Raw genomic sequence first — 19,988 nt, forward strand, 5'->3', positions numbered from 1 at the left:
CCTCCATGTTCTGGCATGTGCTTCACTGACACAACAGGGTCCAATGTACCTAGAACTTTATCGATAGCGCCCTGTAGCGGGAACACGTAGAGTTTCGCTTACCTCAGCCATGAAAGACCGATTAGGCACGGACAGGGGCCCGATTCTGGGGCGTCTGACGCGCACGGTCCCTGAATCTTTAATTGATTCGCGGTTGCTCATCTAAAAATCGCGTTCGCTTCGCGCGTTGGCCCGGAGAATTGAAGCGCGGATCGGTCAAGCATTTACTTACGGATGCTCCAGGCTCAGGTAGTTACTCAAAGCCCTCAACGCTACGCAATATCACCAGCTTAACTCACACCGACTCATTCGTTCTCTTTGCGATTATACACAAATGCTTGCGTTTTTTTCGTCGCTGCAAAACTCACTGTTCCAATCTTAATCTCCTTAATATTCGCATGCGTTTTTAGTGGTTTCTCGGCCAATTCACTGCTGTCTAGATCGCCAGCGCTGCCTGGCAGCCATGGCATCTTCAGCCAAGGCCACCACCCTCGACGAACTATCTCCTCGACCGCCAACTCCTCCACGAGAATCTTTCCCAGATAAACTAGCTCCTATGAAGGCTTCAGTCGGTCGTCCCATCGACCCAAGACTGAGTCTCCAGACACCACCAGGCGCTAATACACCATCGTCGAACGGGGCAACCAACACCAATTCAAGCTCGAGGCGGATAAGGAAGAAGGTCGAATGGTCAAGCCATACCGAATATCGAGAAGCGTCCAAGTTCTTCAGATCGTCACCGATTACGACACCCTCTGCTTCATCGAGGCCCGTGAAGGGTATCCTGAAGCCGTCACCGTCTCCCAATCCTCTTGCTTCACCTCTTAATGGCCACCCCAACGGCCTCTCAAGCCAGATTAGTATCGCCGAAATGTTGGACTCGACAATAAAACAGCTCGCTGGCTCCGACCGGGACTCGCGACTCGATGCATACATGATGCTCTCTCGTGCTCTCAAGGCTTCGAACAACTTACCGGACCGGGTTGCCCTGCAAGACAAGATGAGCCTATTTATGTCCTTTATTGAACGAGATGTCAAATCCAAAAGGGACGAGGGGTCTCCTGACTCTTCTCTCATATTCCAAGCCCTCAGTCTTTTAACGACCTTTTTGCATTTTCCAGCCATTGCTTCTTCTCTCACATCCGACTTCGGCGTCTTCATAATCGATCATTGCATTCGATGCTTCTCCGACCCAGGAATTTCGAAAGACCTGGCGCGCCACCTCATGCAAGTCGTTGCTTTCCAGTCCTTCTCCCCAAAAGTCATGTCTTTGGATCGAGTCGGTCGGCTAGTCACATCGTTGCACAACATCGAGGATCATTTGACTGGCAAGAGTATCATCATGGGCCGTATCCAGATTTACAAGCGTCTTGTGAAGCAATCTCGAAACCATATGGCTGTCCACACGGCCTGGTTAGAGGATTTGTTTAACGACATGCTTACTCCGATTCGAGACATTCGAGCACAAGCAATTCTTTTGGGCACGGAAGCTGGCTTTTCGCTGCGAAATGAGAAGCCTGTGATGCGCAAGGTGACTGAGATTCTGCAATCGACGGCGGATAAACAAATCTACATACAGTATTACATCCAGCGACTCGACACCATGCTCAAAGAGAAACAGCTCTTGTCAACTGTTCCGCAGATATGGGGTGCCGTGACCCTTTTCCTGCAGTGCCCTCTCAGTCGATGGCAACACTTTGCTCCATGGTTCAAGATTGCGCAGGACTCGTTCAACTGTACCGACTTGCAGACCAAACTGGAAGCCAACTACGCCTGGAATCGCTATGTCTATCTTTCAATTACCAGCAATAAATTGCCCCCAAAGTCTCTAGGTGTAATGTCACAACCCCTCGCAAGCCAACTCCGGCGCAAATTCAGTTCAAAGCAGTCAGAGGAAGCCATGAAGCTTCGCAGAACAGTGATGGGTGGTATTTGCAACCTGTGTTACTATGCCTTCCGACCTAGTCAAGATGTCACATGGATCGACGCTGCTTGGGATTCTATCCTTGCGCCAATTACGCAACAACTAGTTCAAGCCGACGCGCAACTCGAGTTTTCTGCTGACTCCGTAACGCAAGCGACTCGAGTCGTGACTGGACTGCTCGACGTTTCGACCCCGAGAAGCTGGAAAGATGAACGGATCAGGGATCTTGCTCCTATAAGCCCCGAGGAGCTGCCTTCAATCGACTCAAGATGGGCTCGCCGAAATTCTGAGAAAATCTTTGGCCTTGTTGGGCCAATTTTGGAGAAGAAATTCCACGACTTGGCTAACACCGAAAGTTTGGCCTATAGGCTCTGGCAAGCTTTCGTTGGTTCTATTGCTGTCGCCTCGGCAAAGGATATCAAGGTTACCGATGAGACAGCGAGATTCATCGCCCAAGCGTTCGATTTGTTGTCCAAGGTGTGGTCGACCGGGTTGCCTGAAGGGTCTGAGTCTGCAGGTACAAAATATTTGTCAAGTGTCAGGCATTATGTGGACGTCCTTGTCCGCAACCTTGGGCTGCTCCCCTTCACGGAGAAGAAGCTATCCATGTCTCTTGCTAATACCTTTGAGCCTGCTTCAACTCCTAGCCGGATTGATCGAGCTGACAAGTCAAATGGCACTGTTCAGACGCCGCTTTATCACCTATTTTCTATACTTTGTTCCAAACCACCAGGATTGGCTGACGATGAAGATCTCGCCGAGTGCTTCTTAGCTGTCTTTGATCCATTCTTCCAAGGCAAATCTTCAAGAGCTCGAGTGGAGCTGTCTAGAGAGATGCTTCGACTCTTGCCGCGAGACGCTCTTTCACCATACGGTCCATGGGTTCTCGCTGCTCAGAACATTCGTACCTTGCTGGACCAAAACCCATCGCCATCCGGCTCGCTGCCACCCAGCAGCGAGAGATTACTTGGTCCTGAATACCGGGAGATAGTATCACTTCTCGAACGAGGACTTGTTTCGCACCCCACGCTCCCTGAAGAACAATGGTTCTCTCTTTTCAACTTGTTATCCGACCACATCGCTCAGGAGTCTGGAGATGCAGGTCGAGCACTTGGCCTTGTAGAGCCCCTCGCCAAAATTGTTACAGACAACTTCTTTGAGGACTCTGAAAGATCAAACCAGATGGCACTGGCGGTCGCGATCGCACTATTCAAGATTGCCAAACTACCCCGAGATCGTCAGGCTGTGGAGGCTGCTCGACGACGACTTTGGGGTGCGCCTCCTACAGCACCACGATCCTCCTTGTTTGACCCGTTTCAGTATCTTTACCAGCTTCAAGGTCAGTGTATGAAATACTTCTACGAAAACGAAGCCGAATGCAACGATCAAAAGATAGTGGCCTACTTTGAGGCTGTCAACGCTTTCATTGTTGCATCCTTTGCGCAAAATGGCTTCAAAACCCTTCCCAAGTTACAAACAGGACTCGTTCCATGGATTCAGGATGAAAAGGCACATAAGATGTTGCGTAGTGATTCCCCTGTATCTGGATCTGTAAGTTATTCCGGTGTTGTACTCTTCTACATGCTAATTATCTCTAGGTGCGGACTCTGTGGGACAGCATTTGTGGCCAGTTATTAACACTCGGTCGATTGGAGGACAAAGTCCTCAACACAGTCGAGCCTCTTGTCGCTGCCGGTTTTAGAAGTAAACATCGTCACGTCGTCAACAAGATGGCAGAGACGTGGAACGCTTTAGTAAAGGATGAAGAGAGCTTGGACTGCTCTGAAAGCCTCAGGTCAATTATAGCTTCCTTGCGGCCAAGAGTTGATGTCTCGTTCCCTGGCATGGAATATTCTAGTGGCGAGTTCGGAGCCCAAGCACAGACTTTTGTCGATACGCAGGAAGATTTGAGCTTCGTCGCCCTATCATCTGCCAAGTCATCGGGGCAAGGCGTTGAGCAAGCAGCCTCACCTGCACCATCCATATCGAAGATGAGTCTCAGGGGTGCGACGACTAGAAAGCGCCGCAGAGATGCCACCCCTGAATCTACAAAGGCAAAACCGGCTAAGCGAACAGCTACACCCCGTCTTCGTCACGATAACTCTCAAATCCAATTTGCTCCAATTGTCTCATCACCGTTGGTCGGGGAGTCTCAACATCTCACTGAAAGGCAGAGGGAGGTCCGTGAGCGACAAGAAGAAAATGCCGGCTTGTATCCCGGCATCCGATCGAGCCCACGGACTCGAGCACAAGCTGCGATCGAGGAGAGCTCAAAGGATTCCGAGATGCAAAAGCCTGGCAGACTCGAAACTACTCCTGAACGCGCAGCTTCCTACGATGAGTTCATCAATCTGACACCCACTCCCCGACGTGGCCAAGCACTTCATCTTGAAGGCTTGAACGACCCACCTTCATCACCACCAGACCCGAGACGCAACCCTCTGCTATCTGAGATACAAACCCGGTCTAAGGCTAGAGACTCGATCGTAAACTGGCAGTTTTCTTCACCACCTGGTTCACCCTCCATCAGTCAACAAACTAATGAAGACCAAGCTGAGGTGGAGACTCCTTCTGCTAAGAACAAGACCTCTGGTAAGAACACACGGTCTAAGCGACGCAGGAGGAGGGCAGAATCATCAAAGAAGGAGGAAGTCATTCCTTCAAGTCTCGGTAGTCAGGAAGTGGTGGCCGAAGATGCCGAGGCACTACCAGATGCGCCACCTAGCCAAGATGTGGACGAGATTAAAGAGGAACATATTGAACCGCCTGCCCTCACCCAACTGGACAGCCCTCAACGAACCGCTCCGCTTCCAGCACAGGTTCTGGAAACACCAAAATCCGCAGATGACGAATTTGTGGATGCCAGGAGCAGCCCTGCAAAGGCTGTTGACGATCAGGCTGTTGAAAGTGGCTCTAAGGTGGCTAACAGCCAGAATCAAGACTCATCTTTCGCGCTCAGTGAAGGGGATGAAAGCAGTCTCATGAGATTTGTGGTGGAACTTGAATCTAGAAGATGCCATCTTCCATTCGACAAGTACAACTCAGTTTCTGTTTCTCCCGAGAAGAAAAAGAACGACGCATCGCCGGAAAAGTGCATAGAGGTCCAAGGAGACACCTCGGTGGAAGCAGAACAGAATGACACTAAGGAGTCTTCGCCACCCAGTGTTGTTCCCTCTACACCTGTTGAATCAAGCCAAGAGAAGAATGAAAGCCAGAATACGAACCAAACCGGCAGCAAGAGGAAGAGAAAGCGAAGCGCTGTGTATGCCGAGACACGCCGCAAAAAGAGACGGTCGGCCGACCCATCAGGACCAGAACAGGTCGAAGATAGCCAGTCGACGTCTCAAGAAACGGCCTCACCCATCGCAACCGTGCGACGGTCATCCAGACGAAATGCTGGACAAAAGGGCAAGGAGCTACGAAACCGAGAAGTCCAGGTATCGCCTATCAAAAGGTCTACACGCTCATCTTCTCAAGCGCCTCAGACAACGTCAAGGTCGACCGATGCACGCGATGACGGGGACACGGACGAAGAACTCATGTCACAGCTGGTGACAGAGTCCTTTGCAGCCTCGCAGAGCCAGGATCCTGAGTTTCAGGTGCCTGATGAAGTCATTGAGGACTCTATGGAAGTCATGCCAATTGACAACGAATCGGGTGAAGAGGTCCAGGAGGATCAGCTACAAGCAGAAGAGGAGGGCCAAAACGAAGTTGCCGAGCCAAAAGAAGATGACGATGAAGAAGAGGAAGAAACACCAGTACCACACAAGACAAGGTCGATCATGGACACTCTTCGTGGTGGATTGCAGCAATTGCAGGTGGCAGCACTCAGCCGTGATGAGGTTTACCAGCTGGAAGACATGCTTATGGATATGAAGAGGGAACTCTTTGAAGCAGAGCGACGTGGAAGGCATTGATTAGGAAATGAATTTAAGACGGGAAGCATTGTCAACGGCGCGTTTGGGGTTTTTATTCTTGGGAACTGCTTGTAATACAATACCTCCATGTACAGAGTTGCCTGATTAGCCTGTCGCTTATCTCTTTAGAAGCATTGCATGGATATCTGTACATTTACATATTCTGTAGAAAAGAAACAATCAAAGAAATGATGAGATGAATATACCATGCCAATGTGTCGAGAGAAACAGTGTGCCTACAATTATGGTTGAGGGATAATCGAGTTGATGCATGCGAGATCATGCCACCAAAAGTGGTAATCAGTCCGAGTTACGAGTCAGGCTCATACGTCCCGTGTATATGTATTCACCATCCTGCATGAGGATAATACGGGGAAGCATAATGTGATAATGTGGAGGATCGTCAGATGTAATATTTGGGAGCAGCTTCGGATGTTCCTAAACGGGTAATCCGACAACGAGAGCTGCAGTGTGCCACGGGGAAGAGGGTAGTTTATCGATCAAGGTTTCTGATCTGGCGCAACAGAAGGACTTTATAATTAATACTGTGTGAAATCGAGGTTCTAGAAAGGGTAGATCGTAGAGATACGCGGTTCTCGGGAACCAACTTGTATGATTGTGCTTCAGCACAGTAAAACATTGTACCATTCCTAGAAGCAGCTGAGTACTATGGACTTGGCACATCTTGAGATTTGGCCGTTTTGCTGCTGCCTGGCATGCCAGCTTTGATGATGAACCAGGGTCAAGGGTTCTGCAAGCTACTCCCCATCCTGTTCTTCACAGCAAGGGAAAATTGCCGGCTCGATTACTACGTCAGGCAGACTCCCATGGCGGGGAACTAACACGGTAATGATGTGCACGTCTGTGTTGTTGATGATTGTTGCAGGTTTGATGCCGTTGAAGCCTCCCACTGAGTGCTTTGGTCAAAGTTCCTTGCCCGAGAAGATCGTGGCATGGAATACAGGGACCTCAAAGGTAGAGAAAAGTTTGAGAAATCGTAGATGCCATGAGGTTGAAAAAGAAGATTTAAGCAGTTACTCAAAGTGGATTGGCGTCAATTGGTGTAAGTGGTGATGCCTTTACAACACTATCACAAGGCAGTTCAATATGTACTCTTATAAAGACCGTGGCATAGGATTGGGCCTCTAACGGTAAGATAATACTCTACGCTAACTCGCGTGCTTGGACTTCTGTTTCCCTCGTTGTCTTGAATTCAACTTGGATGAAGGTTGAAGAAGGTTGCTCAAAAGAGTCAAGTGGCTCACAAAAATGTCCGACAAAGCAACCAATCAACAACATGGAACAACATATCATAGAATTATATTGCACTGTAAGAAAGAAACCGAGAACTTGGTCCATTTCAGTTTGGAGGCAATGATGAATCGGTTTCCTTCCGGAGAACCCTCATTGACTGGTGTATGGATAGGGTCTGGCATCCGGCAGTTGCACCGATCAATGGTGAAGCGTCTGTTTGAACCTGACCAGTTTGGGAATTTCATGGCGATGCCCCTGCTGAGGCTGAATGTTCTTAACCATTGTAGGCAACCCGAGAACTACAGACACTTGTTTAGATAGAGAGAATGTATCTCATCTCATCTAAGCAGCCATCACGATTACTTTGACTTTGTTCGGCCCGCCGAGTAGAGAGTGACGTCAACTTCTAACAATCCGGGGTTCTGGGGTTTAGCAATTCCGCGTTCTATAGCTGTTGTCATCCATAAAGGGGAATTGAAAGCGGAGGATCGGGCAGAGACGGTCAGCGAGGCCTTTTCTTTGCATTTGTCTATCAGAACTGATTGGGCAGTTAATATCTACAGCGGGTTCATGATGGAGTCAGTGGACTGCAGGTTGAATCTTGGCGTGTACGTTACGTGACGGGAACTGAAGTGCGGTAAATGGCACGTTTCTGACCCTCGGTTCCGTTATTGACGGCCAATTCTTGAAATTGTACTGTTTTGCACTGTGTAGTCGCATTCTCGTTGACCAACAGAGATGGTCGTTGTGTAAACTCCATATAGTGATTCTTTTCAGTTAATGTTGTTTTTGTAGAATGAGGATCACAAGGTAAACTATGGGAAAGCTAAATAAAGCAGAGCCTCATTACCTACTGGGCGATACTAGCATATACCAAGACATTGGCAAGATGGAAGAATGCTCTTTTTATGGTTCCTTCCTTGCTCGCAATCCAACATCACGTGTAGAAACCGCAACCTCCCGTCTTCAGATTTTATCTCGATTCTCCATTTAGGGACCCAGAATTTCAAACTTCATCCGAGGTGACGAGAAAATCTGCGAAATTCTCTAACTTGTTGAAGGGCCTTGCTTGGGTGCTTCACTTACCCACTTTCATTTAATGTTGGTCGAGATTTCTTGAGGGCCCAATCACGATTCAAAGATCCATCACAAACCAACTATCAGGCTCAGGCCAACGTTTGAATGTCGGTTTGGAGGAAACATTGCAAACAGGCTCATGCCCCAGGGAACTTTGAAAAATAATCTATGGCTGATACATCAGAAATTGCGACAATAGCGAGACCATCAGAGGCCTTCAAACACTGACGCCTTGAGTGCCCCGATTTTCATATCCCCGAAGACCGTGTTGAGGGACCTTCGATGACGTCGTATTCCCCACGCTCCAGCCTCCCAAAAGTTCCCCATGTTTACTTCCCCAACTCGTCCGATTCCTGCGGAGGCGAGAGGTAAACTTTAGGGCCTTCTCCACGAGTTTATGCTTCCCAGGTGACATTATAGAGGAGGATATGATTGATATTGTCTCTCTAGACAGCAGCCAGTCAAGGGACGAAGCAATAAACCATACCCGGAGAGACCCAGACAGGTACCTCCAGGGCTGAACTGTCACTTACTCGTTCGCAAAACACCCTGAAAACTTTACAATGCCGTAATGCAGGGATCATTGCCCTGCTGGGCTTGGGTGCACACGACTGCAGATCTCGGTATACTTTACTGCATACACAGTATGGTCATAGTCACTATCACTCTTGGCTGATGGACCCGTCATAAACGGCCAAGGCCAAGACAATAACGTATGGGTAGCCAAGGTCCGTCTCAGTTACCAGCTTCTCGCATGGCCTGGGGGTGGATACCCAGAGGCCGTGGATCCAGTGTCGAGTAATACTTTACATGACTCTGTTTTCTGCAGTACGACATGCAAGACCCTTGAGCTTGCGTTTCTTTATAAGCCCGGTTATCCCCCGGCCTCAATCGTTCTCACGTTCTCTATACCAACCTTCGTTGCCGTCCCAGTGACCTTGAGTTTGAAGAGACATTATTCGATTTCGAACTCTTCATCATGTTCAAGAAGTACTTTGGCCTCCGAGGCCAGGCCCTCAACTATGCTATCAGTACTATTGCGGGAACCGATTTCCTGCTCTTTGGCTATGGTAATACCTACCACTTTCACACAAACGGCTCCAAGACAGGCCATGGTAGCAGATACTAACATTTGATATAGACCAAGGTGTCATGGGTGGTATCTTGACAATGGCTCCTTTCATGGAGCAATTCCCAGACATGCACAGCGATGATCCCACAGTATCCGCCGCTGTTCGAAAGGACCGCTCTAACTATCAAGGCATCGCTGTTTCGTCTTACAACCTGGGCTGCTTCTTTGGTGCCATTGCTACCATCTTTCTTGGAAACAAGCTCGGCCGCCGGAAAATGATTATGCTCGGTACCACAATCATGGTTGTTGGTGCTGCTCTTCAGGCTTCTGCGTTCACTCTGGAACACTTCATCATCGGAAGAATCATCACTGGTCTTGGTAACGGCGGCAACACATCTACCGTTCCTATGTGGCAATCAGAAACCTGCTCCGCCCATAAACGTGGTAAATTGGTAATGATCGAGGGAGCGCTCATCACACTCGGCATTACCATCTCGTACTGGGTTGACTACGGCATGTACTTTGCGCAAGACACATCTGCCTGCTGGCGCTTCCCAATGGCGTTCCAGATTGTCTTCTGTCTAATCATCATGGCCTTTGTTATGAACCTTCCAGAATCTCCCCGCTGGCTTGTGCTCAAGGGACGTGATGAAGATGCAAAGGAAGTTATTGCTGCCATTGCCAACCAGGATGTTCAGAGCAAGTATGTGGACAACGAGTTCAAGGCCATCAAGGAGACAGCTGCAGAGATGAGTAAGGGATCATTCTCAGACTTGTTCTCTCGAAACCACAACAAGAACCTTCACCGTACTCTCATCGCTTATATCAATCAAATGTTCCAACAGGTAAGACATATATATGCACTCTTATGAATTGAATAGTGACTGACATCGGGGTAGATCTCTGGTATCAATTTGATTACTTACTATGCTGCTACCATCTATGCTGGACTTGGTATGACTGGCCATATGCCTCTGCTCATGGCCGCTCTGAACGGTACCGAATATTTCCTGGCCTCACTCCCTGCAATCTGGCTGGTCGAGAGGGTTGGACGTCGAAAGCTGATGCTCTTCGGCGCAGCAGGCCAGTGTGCATCCATGGCCATCCTTGCTGGAGTTGGCTCCAGCGATGCGAAGGCTTGCCAGATTGTCGGAATTGTCTTCTTATTTGTCTTCAACTCATTCTTCGCCGTTGGCTGGCTTGGCATGACTTGGCTGTACCCTGCTGAGATTACGCCTCTTCGCATCCGTGCGCCTGCCAACGCTCTGTCAACATCAAGTAACTGGATCTTCAACTGGCTGGTGGTCATGATCACTCCTCCTGCATTTGAGAACATTGGATCCAACACATATGTCATTTTTGCAGTCATCAACGCCATCATGGTTCCTTCGGTCTACTTCTTCTTCCCTGAAACTGCATACCGATCTCTGGAAGAAATGGATACTATCTTCCAGAAGGTGGGGCATGGTTTCCAAGGCGCACTCGATGTCGTCAAGCAGGCCAAGATCGAACCTCGACGATATGACAACAATGGCAACCTTCTCATTGCCATTGAGGAGGTTGAAGAGAAGGGACATGTTGAGCATCGAAGTGGAAGCTCAAGTGGGCAGAGCGGTGAAGGTAACAACGCTGCCATGTTTACTTCACATGACGAAGAGAACCAGCGCCGAGAGAATTAAGAGGTGATATCAATCAAACGAATGGCGGATGCTATGAGTGGTGACTTTGGAAACTATACCGAGGCATGATATATACCCCTAAAGTGGTTGAGAGAAAGAGAAATTTAGTTGGTCAAGTGCCATGATGAAACATATAGCAGCGTATAGATACCCGACGAAGTAAGAGGCTTGGCAGATGTACCAAATTTGTGTAACTTTGACTGCTTCAACGGTCTGTCCGTTGCATTGTGAAACTGTATTTCCGAAACTGTTATAGTACATGACGCTCACGACGAGGCAATGAGATTTGCGTGAGTTTTTTTTTCGTATAGGCAACTATGAGCAGCCTAATTATGCCTAAATTCAAAAGTCAGAACTGCTTCCTCACCAACCAAATGCTAGATTCTGGCTCTTTGGTGATGTATTTTTGTGGTTTGATGTATCACAAGCCGATATCTGAGACGTGTTTCAGCTTTGAGTGTGGCCGGTAACAGCTCTAACTTTAGCAGCAGGTCTCCACTAAACAGCTTGATCCTGGGTTCTCATTGGCTGTCTTGAGCTACCCCGCCATTGCCTACATGTATCGACCTCCTCTCAGACTTGAAGCACCCACGGCATGGGATCGCATCTTACAGATACAACTTTGCCTCAGCGAACCAACCTAAGCCCAAAGCTACAGGGAATAAGAGACTGAGAACTTCCTTTATAAGGCCCTTCAGCCTCGTGTTTTACTGCTCTAGATTTCTGTCACTTTATTTGTCCTCTCGACTTGTTCTTTCTACCTTCACCCCCACTCGGACCCTTCAACCCCACCTGAGCAGTCCGCCACTACCTTACCTACCTACTAACCTACCTCTACCTCTTTACCTAGTACCTCACTTCTACCAGCTCCATCTCCTCCAAAGTTCAACCTCTTTTTTACCTCCCTTGATCCTACCAAAAACATTCACAATGGTCGACCGTCCAAACAAGCCCTCGGCGCTCGCCTCTACCCCCGCCGCTCCTCCTCAACCCACCGTCGACATCACCCATGATAACTCCCGCGTCAAGGCCGTTCTTCCCACTGGCGAGAGCGTAGAGGTTCTTCTCCATGGCGCTACTGTCATTAGCTGGAAAGATGCTTCAGGGGCTGAGAAGCTCTGGGTCAGCGAGTCTGCTGCCCTTGACGGAAGTGCTGCTGTTCGAGGAGGTATTCCCATCGTCTTCCCGGTACGACAACACCACAACACTCCTCATGATAGCTTATCTAATCTGTGTACTTGCAGGTCTTTGGCACTGCCCCCGACCACGAACCCGTAGCCAAGCTTCCCCAGCACGGCTTTGCTCGTAACTCGCGATGGGAGTTCCTTGGAAAATCTACCAGCGAGGGCTCTAGCTCCAGCGTGAAGCTCGACTTTGGTCTTTCGTCCGAGAGCATCAGCGACGACTTCAAGGCTCTCTGGCCCTACAAGTTTGCTCTTATCTACAGTGTCTCGCTTGACCCTGAGAGTCTCAACACTACTATTGTTGTTACCAACGATGGTGACACTGCTTTCGACTTCCAGACTCTTCTTCACACTTACTTCAAGATCAGCGTATGTTGTATATGTTCGTATATGGGATATCATAGCTAACTTGTCTCAGGACATCTCTTCCACAGAGGTCACCGGTCTCGAGGACTCCGTCTACTTCTCCAAGGTCTCCAGCTCAGAGGCGACCCAATCCGGCGCCGTCACTTTCTCCGCCGAAACCGACTCCGTCTACACCCCCGCCAAGGGTCCCTCTCACCCAGTCGTCATCTCCGAGTCTGGCACTCCCCGTTTCCGTATCGTCCGTGACAACCTCGACCAGGTCGTCGTCTGGAACCCCTGGGTCGACAAGTCAGCCGGCATCAAGGACTTTACTCCCAAGGACGGTTGGAAGAACATGCTCTGTGTTGAGCCTGGCTCTGTCAAGGGATGGCAGAAGCTGGAGAAGGGCGATGCTTTCGAGGCGGCGCAGACTATCACTCTTGTCTGACTTGGCAAGAGTCAGGGTTTGAGGAGATTCAAGATATGACAGTTTTCACGTAACGGCAGCACAATAATTTGAGATGGACATGATATGAATTAACTTGTGTTTTGAAGGACAAGCCCGTATGCTTAGATTAGAGATGAAAGAAGGTACCAGAACACAAGATCACTGCCGTCAGTGCTGTGTTTATCACTCAATATTTCTCATGCCCATCCAAGTGTTTCAAAGTCTCATTTTTCGGTTCATTCCTAAGTTGCTACCATGATATTTGCTGCTCCGTTTTGTTCCAATGTACATTTTCTTCGTGTCAAATTTTAGTGTCACTCATATGCTCAGGCTGATCGTGCCTTGCTCTCTCTAGAGAAATGATCCGCAACCAGGAAAGCCAACTCAAGGGCCTGCTTCTCGTTGAGTCTTGGGTCACAGAAACTAGTGTAGTTTGTCGACAAATCGTCCTCATCCAATCCCTCACTGCCACCCAAACACTCTGTAACAGCATCGCCAGTGAGCTCGAGGTGCATACCACCGAGGTTGCTACCCTCCTCTTTGTGAATCCGTAGTGTCTCCTCAAGCTCACGGTAGATATCGCCGAAACGGCGTGTCTTGATGCCTGTGGGTGTAGATAGTGTGTTGCCGTGCATAGGGTCGCATTGCCAGACAACCGTGCGACGGTACTCGGAGTCCTCAACCGCGCGAATATGCGTGGGGAGGAGATCGCGCACCTTAGCAGCACCGTAGCGAGTGATGAGGGTGATCTTTCCAGGCTCGCGAGAGGGGTTCAACGTGCGTAGGAGAGAAAGAAGGTCTGAAGCTGGCGTTGTAGGACCGACTTTAATACCAATCGGATTAGCAATTCCACGGAAGAACTCAACGTGGGCATGATCAATTTGGCGAGTACGGTCACCAATCCAGATGAAATGCGCAGAGGTATCATAGTACTCCTTCTTCTCGCCGTCATCAGCTACGGGAGTAGGGCTTGAGGTTCTGGCAGTAGGCTTCTCAAGCAAACGAGTCAAAGACTGCTCGTAGTCGAGAAGAAGACCTTCATGGCTAGTGAAAAGCTCAACGGAGTCGAGCTCTCCGGGACGAGCATTAATGACCTGCAGGAAGCGAAGGGTCTGCTGAATACTTGAAGCAATAGCTGAGTACTTCTCCTTGAGCTCTGGGTCTCTCACATGTCCGAGACCCCAGTCAAGAGGTCGATGAAGATCAGCGATGCCAGAGGCGAGAGCAGCACGGATGTAGTTGAGGGTTGCAGCAGAGTGGTGGTAGGCCTTCACAAGGCGATTGGGATCGATCTCTCGATCTTCGAGACGGAAGCCATTGATGATATCGCCCTTGAAACTAGGGACTTCCTTTCCGTCGACCATCTCAGTAGGACTAGATCTCGGCTTCGCATACTGACCCGCCATTCGACCAATTCGCACAACTCTCTTGTTGGTTCCCCAAATGAGAACAACACTCATTTGCAGTAGCAATTTGATCTTGCTCTCAATAGGGCCTTGACGACAGTAGTCAAAGAGCTCTGCGCAATCACCACCTTGGAGAAGGAAAGCATTTCCTTGTGCGACATCGCGAAGATGAGCTTTAAGGGCGATGATCTCATTAGGGTGGACCAGAGGAGGAAGTTGGGTCAGCTCCTCGACGGCTTTAGCCAGAGGCTCTGCATCAGGGTAATTGGGCGACTGCTTGATGGGCTTTGAGCGCCAGGAGGAGGGTTCCCAGCCAGCAGATGAAGATGAAGCCATTTTGTGTGTGTAAGAGACGAGAGGTTCAAAATTGGGCGGAGTCAACCGCACAAAAGAAAAGAATCAAGTGCCCGACTTGATTAGTATGTTGTAGTGTTTAGATGAGGTCTGATGAATATCTGTGGAGGAGTCGAGGTTTATTGTATCGAGAAGAGAGTGAGTGAGTCACAGAGCAAAGACAAGACAGATGGTCAAGACGCACCCTGGACTGCACCTGCGCCTGCACCTGCACCGGGAACCGAAAAAAGTGAAGTTTAATTGAGTTAACAAAGAAAAGTGGCGTTGCCGATGGTAGCCACTCACTTCAACTTTCGGCTTAAAAGTGGCGCATGTGGCGTAGACAATATGAACACCAACACAAGCATTTATATTGTTTGTTGGAGATTTACGGGCTATATGTGATGATTTGATACTGTATTGTATTGGATGTAGAAGAGCGTGTACCACAAATGTGAGAACACGGCTATGCTTGTTGACCTGAACTGCTAGTTCCTTGCAGTTGAAGAAGCAGGATGGGCTGTGAAATCTGTTATGCAAACTACCTTACTTCCAACGATGATGAGATGTAAAATATCCAAGATTCTAAGTTAATAGTTCTATCTTTTGTCGTATTAAAATAATGAATGCCAATGGCTTTCATTCTATTCCGCACTCTAACAAGCTTCAGAGGTCCCCACGGCCAAGCTAGGTACTGTAGAACTAAACTGCCCCTCCAACCCCACCACAGCTTCACCTTCGTAGCTCTCTCTCTCTCCACTACCGACCACTGAACTTCACCTACTCTACACCCTCACCTCCACTTCACTTCTACACATCACAACAACCATGACCGACGAAACACCCTCTCAGACCGCCAAGTCCGCCGAGGACCGCAAAGCAGCCTCCGCTCTCGAGAACCTCGACGCCGCAGACTCACCCTCGACACCACAAAACGTCGACGCCGACGCTGCCACCAAAGCCATAAAGAGCCTCGGCGGCGCAAACAAGGCTTCTGCTGCTGCCGCTTCCCATAAGAACGTCAAGGTCGACGCTGCTGATGTCGCACTCCTCGTCGATGAGCTTGAGCTGCCAAAGGCAAAGGCGACCGAGTTGCTCAAGAGTAATGAGGGTGATGCTGTTAAGGCCATGAGGTCGTTTATCAAGGCATGAGGGAACACAAGATGGCTTCAAAGTTTGGATAATCAGCTCGGGAAGGGAATTGAAAAGAGGTGACGAGGTATGATGTACCACACACAATCCAGACCTACAAAGTGTCTCACAATTCCAACAGTCACCTTCAACGGAGCCCGAAATATATTGTCAATCGCCATGATGGAATTATCAGTATGTCAAACACCAAATATGTGTACTTTAATCAGCCAGTCCTCCAAACGCCGAGTCAAGGTCCTGTCCATCCCGTGGTATTCCATTCCATCCCGTCAAAATGAGTGATTGTATGCCATGACGTGTGTTCGCAATTCTAATATGACCCATAAACTCCAGACCTAAACCTTTCCATGCACAATTACTCTACCTCCCACCACTGTACCAACAACATATTCACTCTATTGCCAAGTTCTAGCCAGAGGGCTACCAATCTTGGGAGCAAACTGAAGACTCTTGCGTCGAGCGGCCATGAGGCGCATCAGGACGTTGTCATCCTTGGTCTCGCTGATAATCCCAGCACCCAACTCACGGAAAGGGTTGGCCTTGGGGGGACATGTTCGCATAAGGAGAGCATCCTTAGTAGGGGAGTCACCCATGTCGTCGTCGTCGTCGCCATCATCAGATAGAGTATCAGGGACAAGGTTGGCAGCATAGCGAGCAATGGCCTCGGGGGCAGGAGTCTTGGGAACGGGGGTCAAGATGGCTTCAGAATACTCAAAATCCTCCATCTCCTCGTCCTCGTCTCCCTGATCCGAAGGGGTGTACATCCATTGTGTGCTTTGGCGACGGTTGATCGGTGTAGATGGAGCTGTGCGAGAACCTCCCTTGGTAGGGCTGCTGACGAGGGTGCCGTTCATGTTGGCCAAAGCTTTGGGCTCCATACTCTTGCGCCGGCGAGCTCCACCCCGAGGGACGTTGCTCGTGTCGATCTTGTAGGGACTTTCCTCAACCCAGTCGTTCTCACGCTCACAACTATTTCTGGTCAGCACTGAATCAAAGAATTAAGAAGACATCGACTTACTCAAGCACCCAACTGACTCCGACACACTGGACGATTCCGTTGCTCTCACGGACCTTCTCCAGTGTGCGCTTGCTGCCGTCCTTGAAGACAACGTGTGTGATTCCAACCTTAGTGGATGTCACATCGTTGCCAGAACCGTTGGGGTTCCAGCTCCAGGACTTCATACACTTGGCACCCATTTGTGTAAGAAGCTCCACGAAGATGCTGCTGGCATCAGCTCCCTCGCTGGTGTACACATCGACAAAGACGACAGCTCCACGAAGTAGAGCAGGGTCGACATCACGTCGGGGAGTTCTGGCGGGCGTACCCAAGGATGACCAGAGCTCAGACTTTGAGGGCGTGACAGGGGCGGGTGTTGAAGGGGCAGACGGCACCTCCGCGATGGTTGCTGGCATGCTCTTTCTACCCTTGGTGGGGGAGTAAGAGATGACAGACGCACTCCTGGTTGGGCCTGAGGGACGTTTGGGAGCAACTCGCGACGCGCTGAAGCTGCGCTTCTTCAAAGGAGAAGGAGACGAGTCGTCCGCAGGCTTCAAAGGAACCTTTGTGGTGGTGTTGAAAGTCTTCATGACTGGACGAACAGGTGTGATGGGTGCCATAGCAACAGGAGCCTCGTTTTCATCACCGTACTCTTGGCTAGCCTCGGAGAGAGTATCGTCAAAAGCCTCAGTATTGACAACCTCTTCAAGAACCTCAGGCTCCATCAGAGACATCTCATTGGCCTCGTTGGCCAACTCAACATCCTCCTCAGTGACCTCCATGTCATCAAAGGTGGGCTCAACAATTTCGGCAGTTCTGTCTGCCTGAAGTTCCTCCATACCTGCACGCACAGTCATTTCGTCTTCGAAGAAATGAGTCGAGGCGGGTGAGGCGTCAGATCGAGGAGTGGCTGACTTGTTAGAGAGCTTCTCCCCGCCGAGAGGAGCCATCTTGATAGGTGTGCTGGCCTTCCAAGAGCCAAGTCGATCAGCCAGTGCGCTAAATCCACCCATAGAAGCACGAGAAGTCTTAGGTGTCTTGCGAACAAATTGTGTTGGGGTAGTAGGTGCTACACCCCTGGGAGCCATAATCTCATCCTCAGAATCCGAGTCTTGAGAGGGCTCTAAGTCCTTCTCCCTGAGCTGGAACATGGGATTCTGTTCTTGCTGAGGAGACTGAGCGGGAGTTGAATTCTTGGACTCAGACTCCCCCAGTGCGTCATCAGCCTCAGCATTCTCCTCGTCACCGACCATGCTGTCCTCCTGGTCGGTAAGATCGTTCACTTCTTCGGCTACTTCTAGGACTGCTGCAGCCTCAGTCGCAATATCTTCTTCAACCTCGGCGACAGTCTCGGCTTCCACCTGAGGCTCTTCAAGGGTCTCGATAACAGCTTCAGCCGGAGCAGGCTCTTCCTCAGTCTCATCGACAATCCCCATCTCTTTCTTCAAGGCAGGATCAGCATGACGAGGAAGTACAGCAGACAAGCGGCCAGGAAATTGTAGGTTCTCAATTGGGTCATTGAAGACATCGTCGTCAACAGTATCAAACTCAACCTCGGCTTGCTCCTCCGACATGAGCTTATCTGAAGATCGGGTAGAAGGGGCACGACTAGGCGTATCCATCACCAGAGGCTTCATGACTGGTGGTTCACCCAGGTCCGCAACATCTCTAGGTCGCGGCTCTGTGACCGGCTTCAGTCCAGGCATGGCCCGCTTCGGAGGTGAAAGAAGAAGTGACGCCTTCATTGCTGATTGGGTCTGTTGAGGCTTGAGCGATGTTGCAAAGTTCAATCCCTTGATGGGCGATTGGGGTCTCTTAGCCGCGGACATGAGCAAAGAATTCTTGAACGAAGTACACTCTGCAGCTTGGGCTGTGTCGTCCTGGGTCTTCTTCATTGTAGATCCAGGCAGAGTAACAGGGCCAATTCGGCGAGCTGGTGATCTCATTGTATCCTTGAGAGGCGAAGCTGGACGCCTCTTGGCAGGAGATAGGTTAATTCCGCCAAGATCTGGCGGATTTGTGATGGTATCTGACGCATTTGTTGATTCGGTAGGTTTCTCGGTCGGCTCAGGCTGGGCTTTAGCAGCACTTGTAGGAGGCTTGATTGGGTTCTTCTTCATCGGTTTGACAGGCGGCATGTCACCGGCGAGTTCGTCCTCGGAATCATCGTCCCTCGAAACAGGTATCTGGGTAATCTTCTTAGGACTTAAAGGCTTGTTGTCTGTCGACTCGGCGAATCTTACCGCCGCTCTGGTCGTTCGACTTCCAGCTGCTCCCCCACGTTTGGCTGGTCGGCCTCTAATTCCTGTCCGAGCAGGCTCCTTGGCCTCGGTGGCAGGCTCAATGTTCTCCTTGTCGGGCTCTTGGAACTTGACAGCCTTTCTGGCAGCAGGTTTGGCAGCAGCTGTTGATTTTGTAGTTGTTGTTGTTGTGGTAGTCGTGCGAGTGCGAGTGGCTGTCTTCTTTGCAGGTACAGGGGCTGGCGCCGGAGCAGACTCCTCTGCTTCAGCAGCAACAGCTTTCCGAGGCCGTCCCCGAGTAGCTTTAACAGGTGCAGCAGTCTCCTTGGGAGGTTCTGTGGCCGTCTTCTTGACTGCACGGCCTCTTGTGGGTTTCGCTGGTGCCACAGGTTCAACCTCGGATTCTTGGTCCTCAGTCTTCTTTGGCCGACCACGCGTTCTTCTGACCACAGCAACTTCGCGTTGCTCCTCCTCTTCCTCGTCCGCTCTTGTCTTTCTCTTAGCGGCTGTGCTTTTAGTGCCTGCAGTCGCGGTACTCTTTGCCCGTGCAGCAGCTGTGACGATCTTTGTGGTCTTGACCGAGGGATCAGTAGCCTTTGCGGCAGCTCTAGCCCGGGTCATTCTCTTGGGTGGTGATTCCATGGTGGCTATGGTTCGCTGTGTTGTTGGTGTATAGTTAGTAGGGATATGGAAAAAGAAAGAGATTAAGTAGGCAGCATCATGTACGATGATGGATTTTGTTTATTGCAGGTCCCTGATCGGGTCGAGGGTCTTCAGTGGACAGGCCGTGTTTGGCGGCGTTGCTGGGCAACGGCCCGCTAAAACCGCAAGGGTGCAGATCGTAGCTGCCAACCGTGAATGTTTGCCCCGCAACCGGGAATTATCATATTATCCCATGCCCATAACGCGTATGGGTAAGTC

General features: G+C 50.0%; 6 protein-coding genes across 6 annotated transcripts; 4 read left to right on the forward strand and 2 right to left on the reverse strand.

The window, feature by feature from the left end:
* Positions 1-502: 502 nt before the first annotated feature.
* On the forward strand, positions 503-5,880 carry FMAN_00394 (uncharacterized protein; the record flags this gene model as incomplete). Its single annotated transcript, XM_041822239.1, has 2 exons — positions 503-3,514; positions 3,562-5,880. The coding sequence occupies 2 exons, from the start codon at positions 503-505 to the stop codon at positions 5,878-5,880; spliced, it is 5,331 nt and encodes a 1,776-aa protein (XP_041687939.1).
* A 3,310-nt stretch (positions 5,881-9,190) lies between these two features.
* Positions 9,191-10,962, forward strand: FMAN_00395 (putative sugar transporter; the record flags this gene model as incomplete). The annotated part of the gene is made up of 3 exons (XM_041822240.1): positions 9,191-9,281; positions 9,353-10,128; positions 10,183-10,962. The coding sequence occupies 3 exons, from the start codon at positions 9,191-9,193 to the stop codon at positions 10,960-10,962; spliced, it is 1,647 nt and encodes a 548-aa protein (XP_041687940.1).
* A 930-nt stretch (positions 10,963-11,892) lies between these two features.
* Positions 11,893-12,939, forward strand: FMAN_00396 (uncharacterized protein; the record flags this gene model as incomplete). Its single annotated transcript, XM_041822241.1, has 3 exons — positions 11,893-12,150; positions 12,207-12,515; positions 12,565-12,939. 3 exons carry the CDS (start codon positions 11,893-11,895, stop codon positions 12,937-12,939), a joined length of 942 nt encoding a protein of 313 aa, XP_041687941.1.
* Positions 12,940-13,265: 326 nt separating this feature from the next.
* Positions 13,266-14,681, reverse strand: FMAN_00397 (uncharacterized protein; the record flags this gene model as incomplete). The annotated part of the gene is made up of 1 exon (XM_041822242.1): positions 13,266-14,681. The coding sequence occupies one exon, from the start codon at positions 14,679-14,681 to the stop codon at positions 13,266-13,268; it is 1,416 nt and encodes a 471-aa protein (XP_041687942.1).
* Positions 14,682-15,506: 825 nt separating this feature from the next.
* Positions 15,507-15,830, forward strand: FMAN_00398 (uncharacterized protein; the record flags this gene model as incomplete). The annotated part of the gene is made up of 1 exon (XM_041822243.1): positions 15,507-15,830. One exon carries the CDS (start codon positions 15,507-15,509, stop codon positions 15,828-15,830), a length of 324 nt encoding a protein of 107 aa, XP_041687943.1.
* Positions 15,831-16,225: 395 nt separating this feature from the next.
* On the reverse strand, positions 16,226-19,709 carry FMAN_00399 (uncharacterized protein; the record flags this gene model as incomplete). Its single annotated transcript, XM_041822244.1, has 2 exons — positions 16,226-16,799; positions 16,849-19,709. 2 exons carry the CDS (start codon positions 19,707-19,709, stop codon positions 16,226-16,228), a joined length of 3,435 nt encoding a protein of 1,144 aa, XP_041687944.1.
* Positions 19,710-19,988: the final 279 nt, after the last annotated feature.

This window comes from Fusarium mangiferae (assembly GCF_900044065.1).
Source record: "Fusarium mangiferae strain MRC7560 genome assembly, contig: FMAN_scaffold013, whole genome shotgun sequence".
Classification (NCBI taxonomy): domain Eukaryota; kingdom Fungi; phylum Ascomycota; class Sordariomycetes; order Hypocreales; family Nectriaceae; genus Fusarium; species Fusarium mangiferae.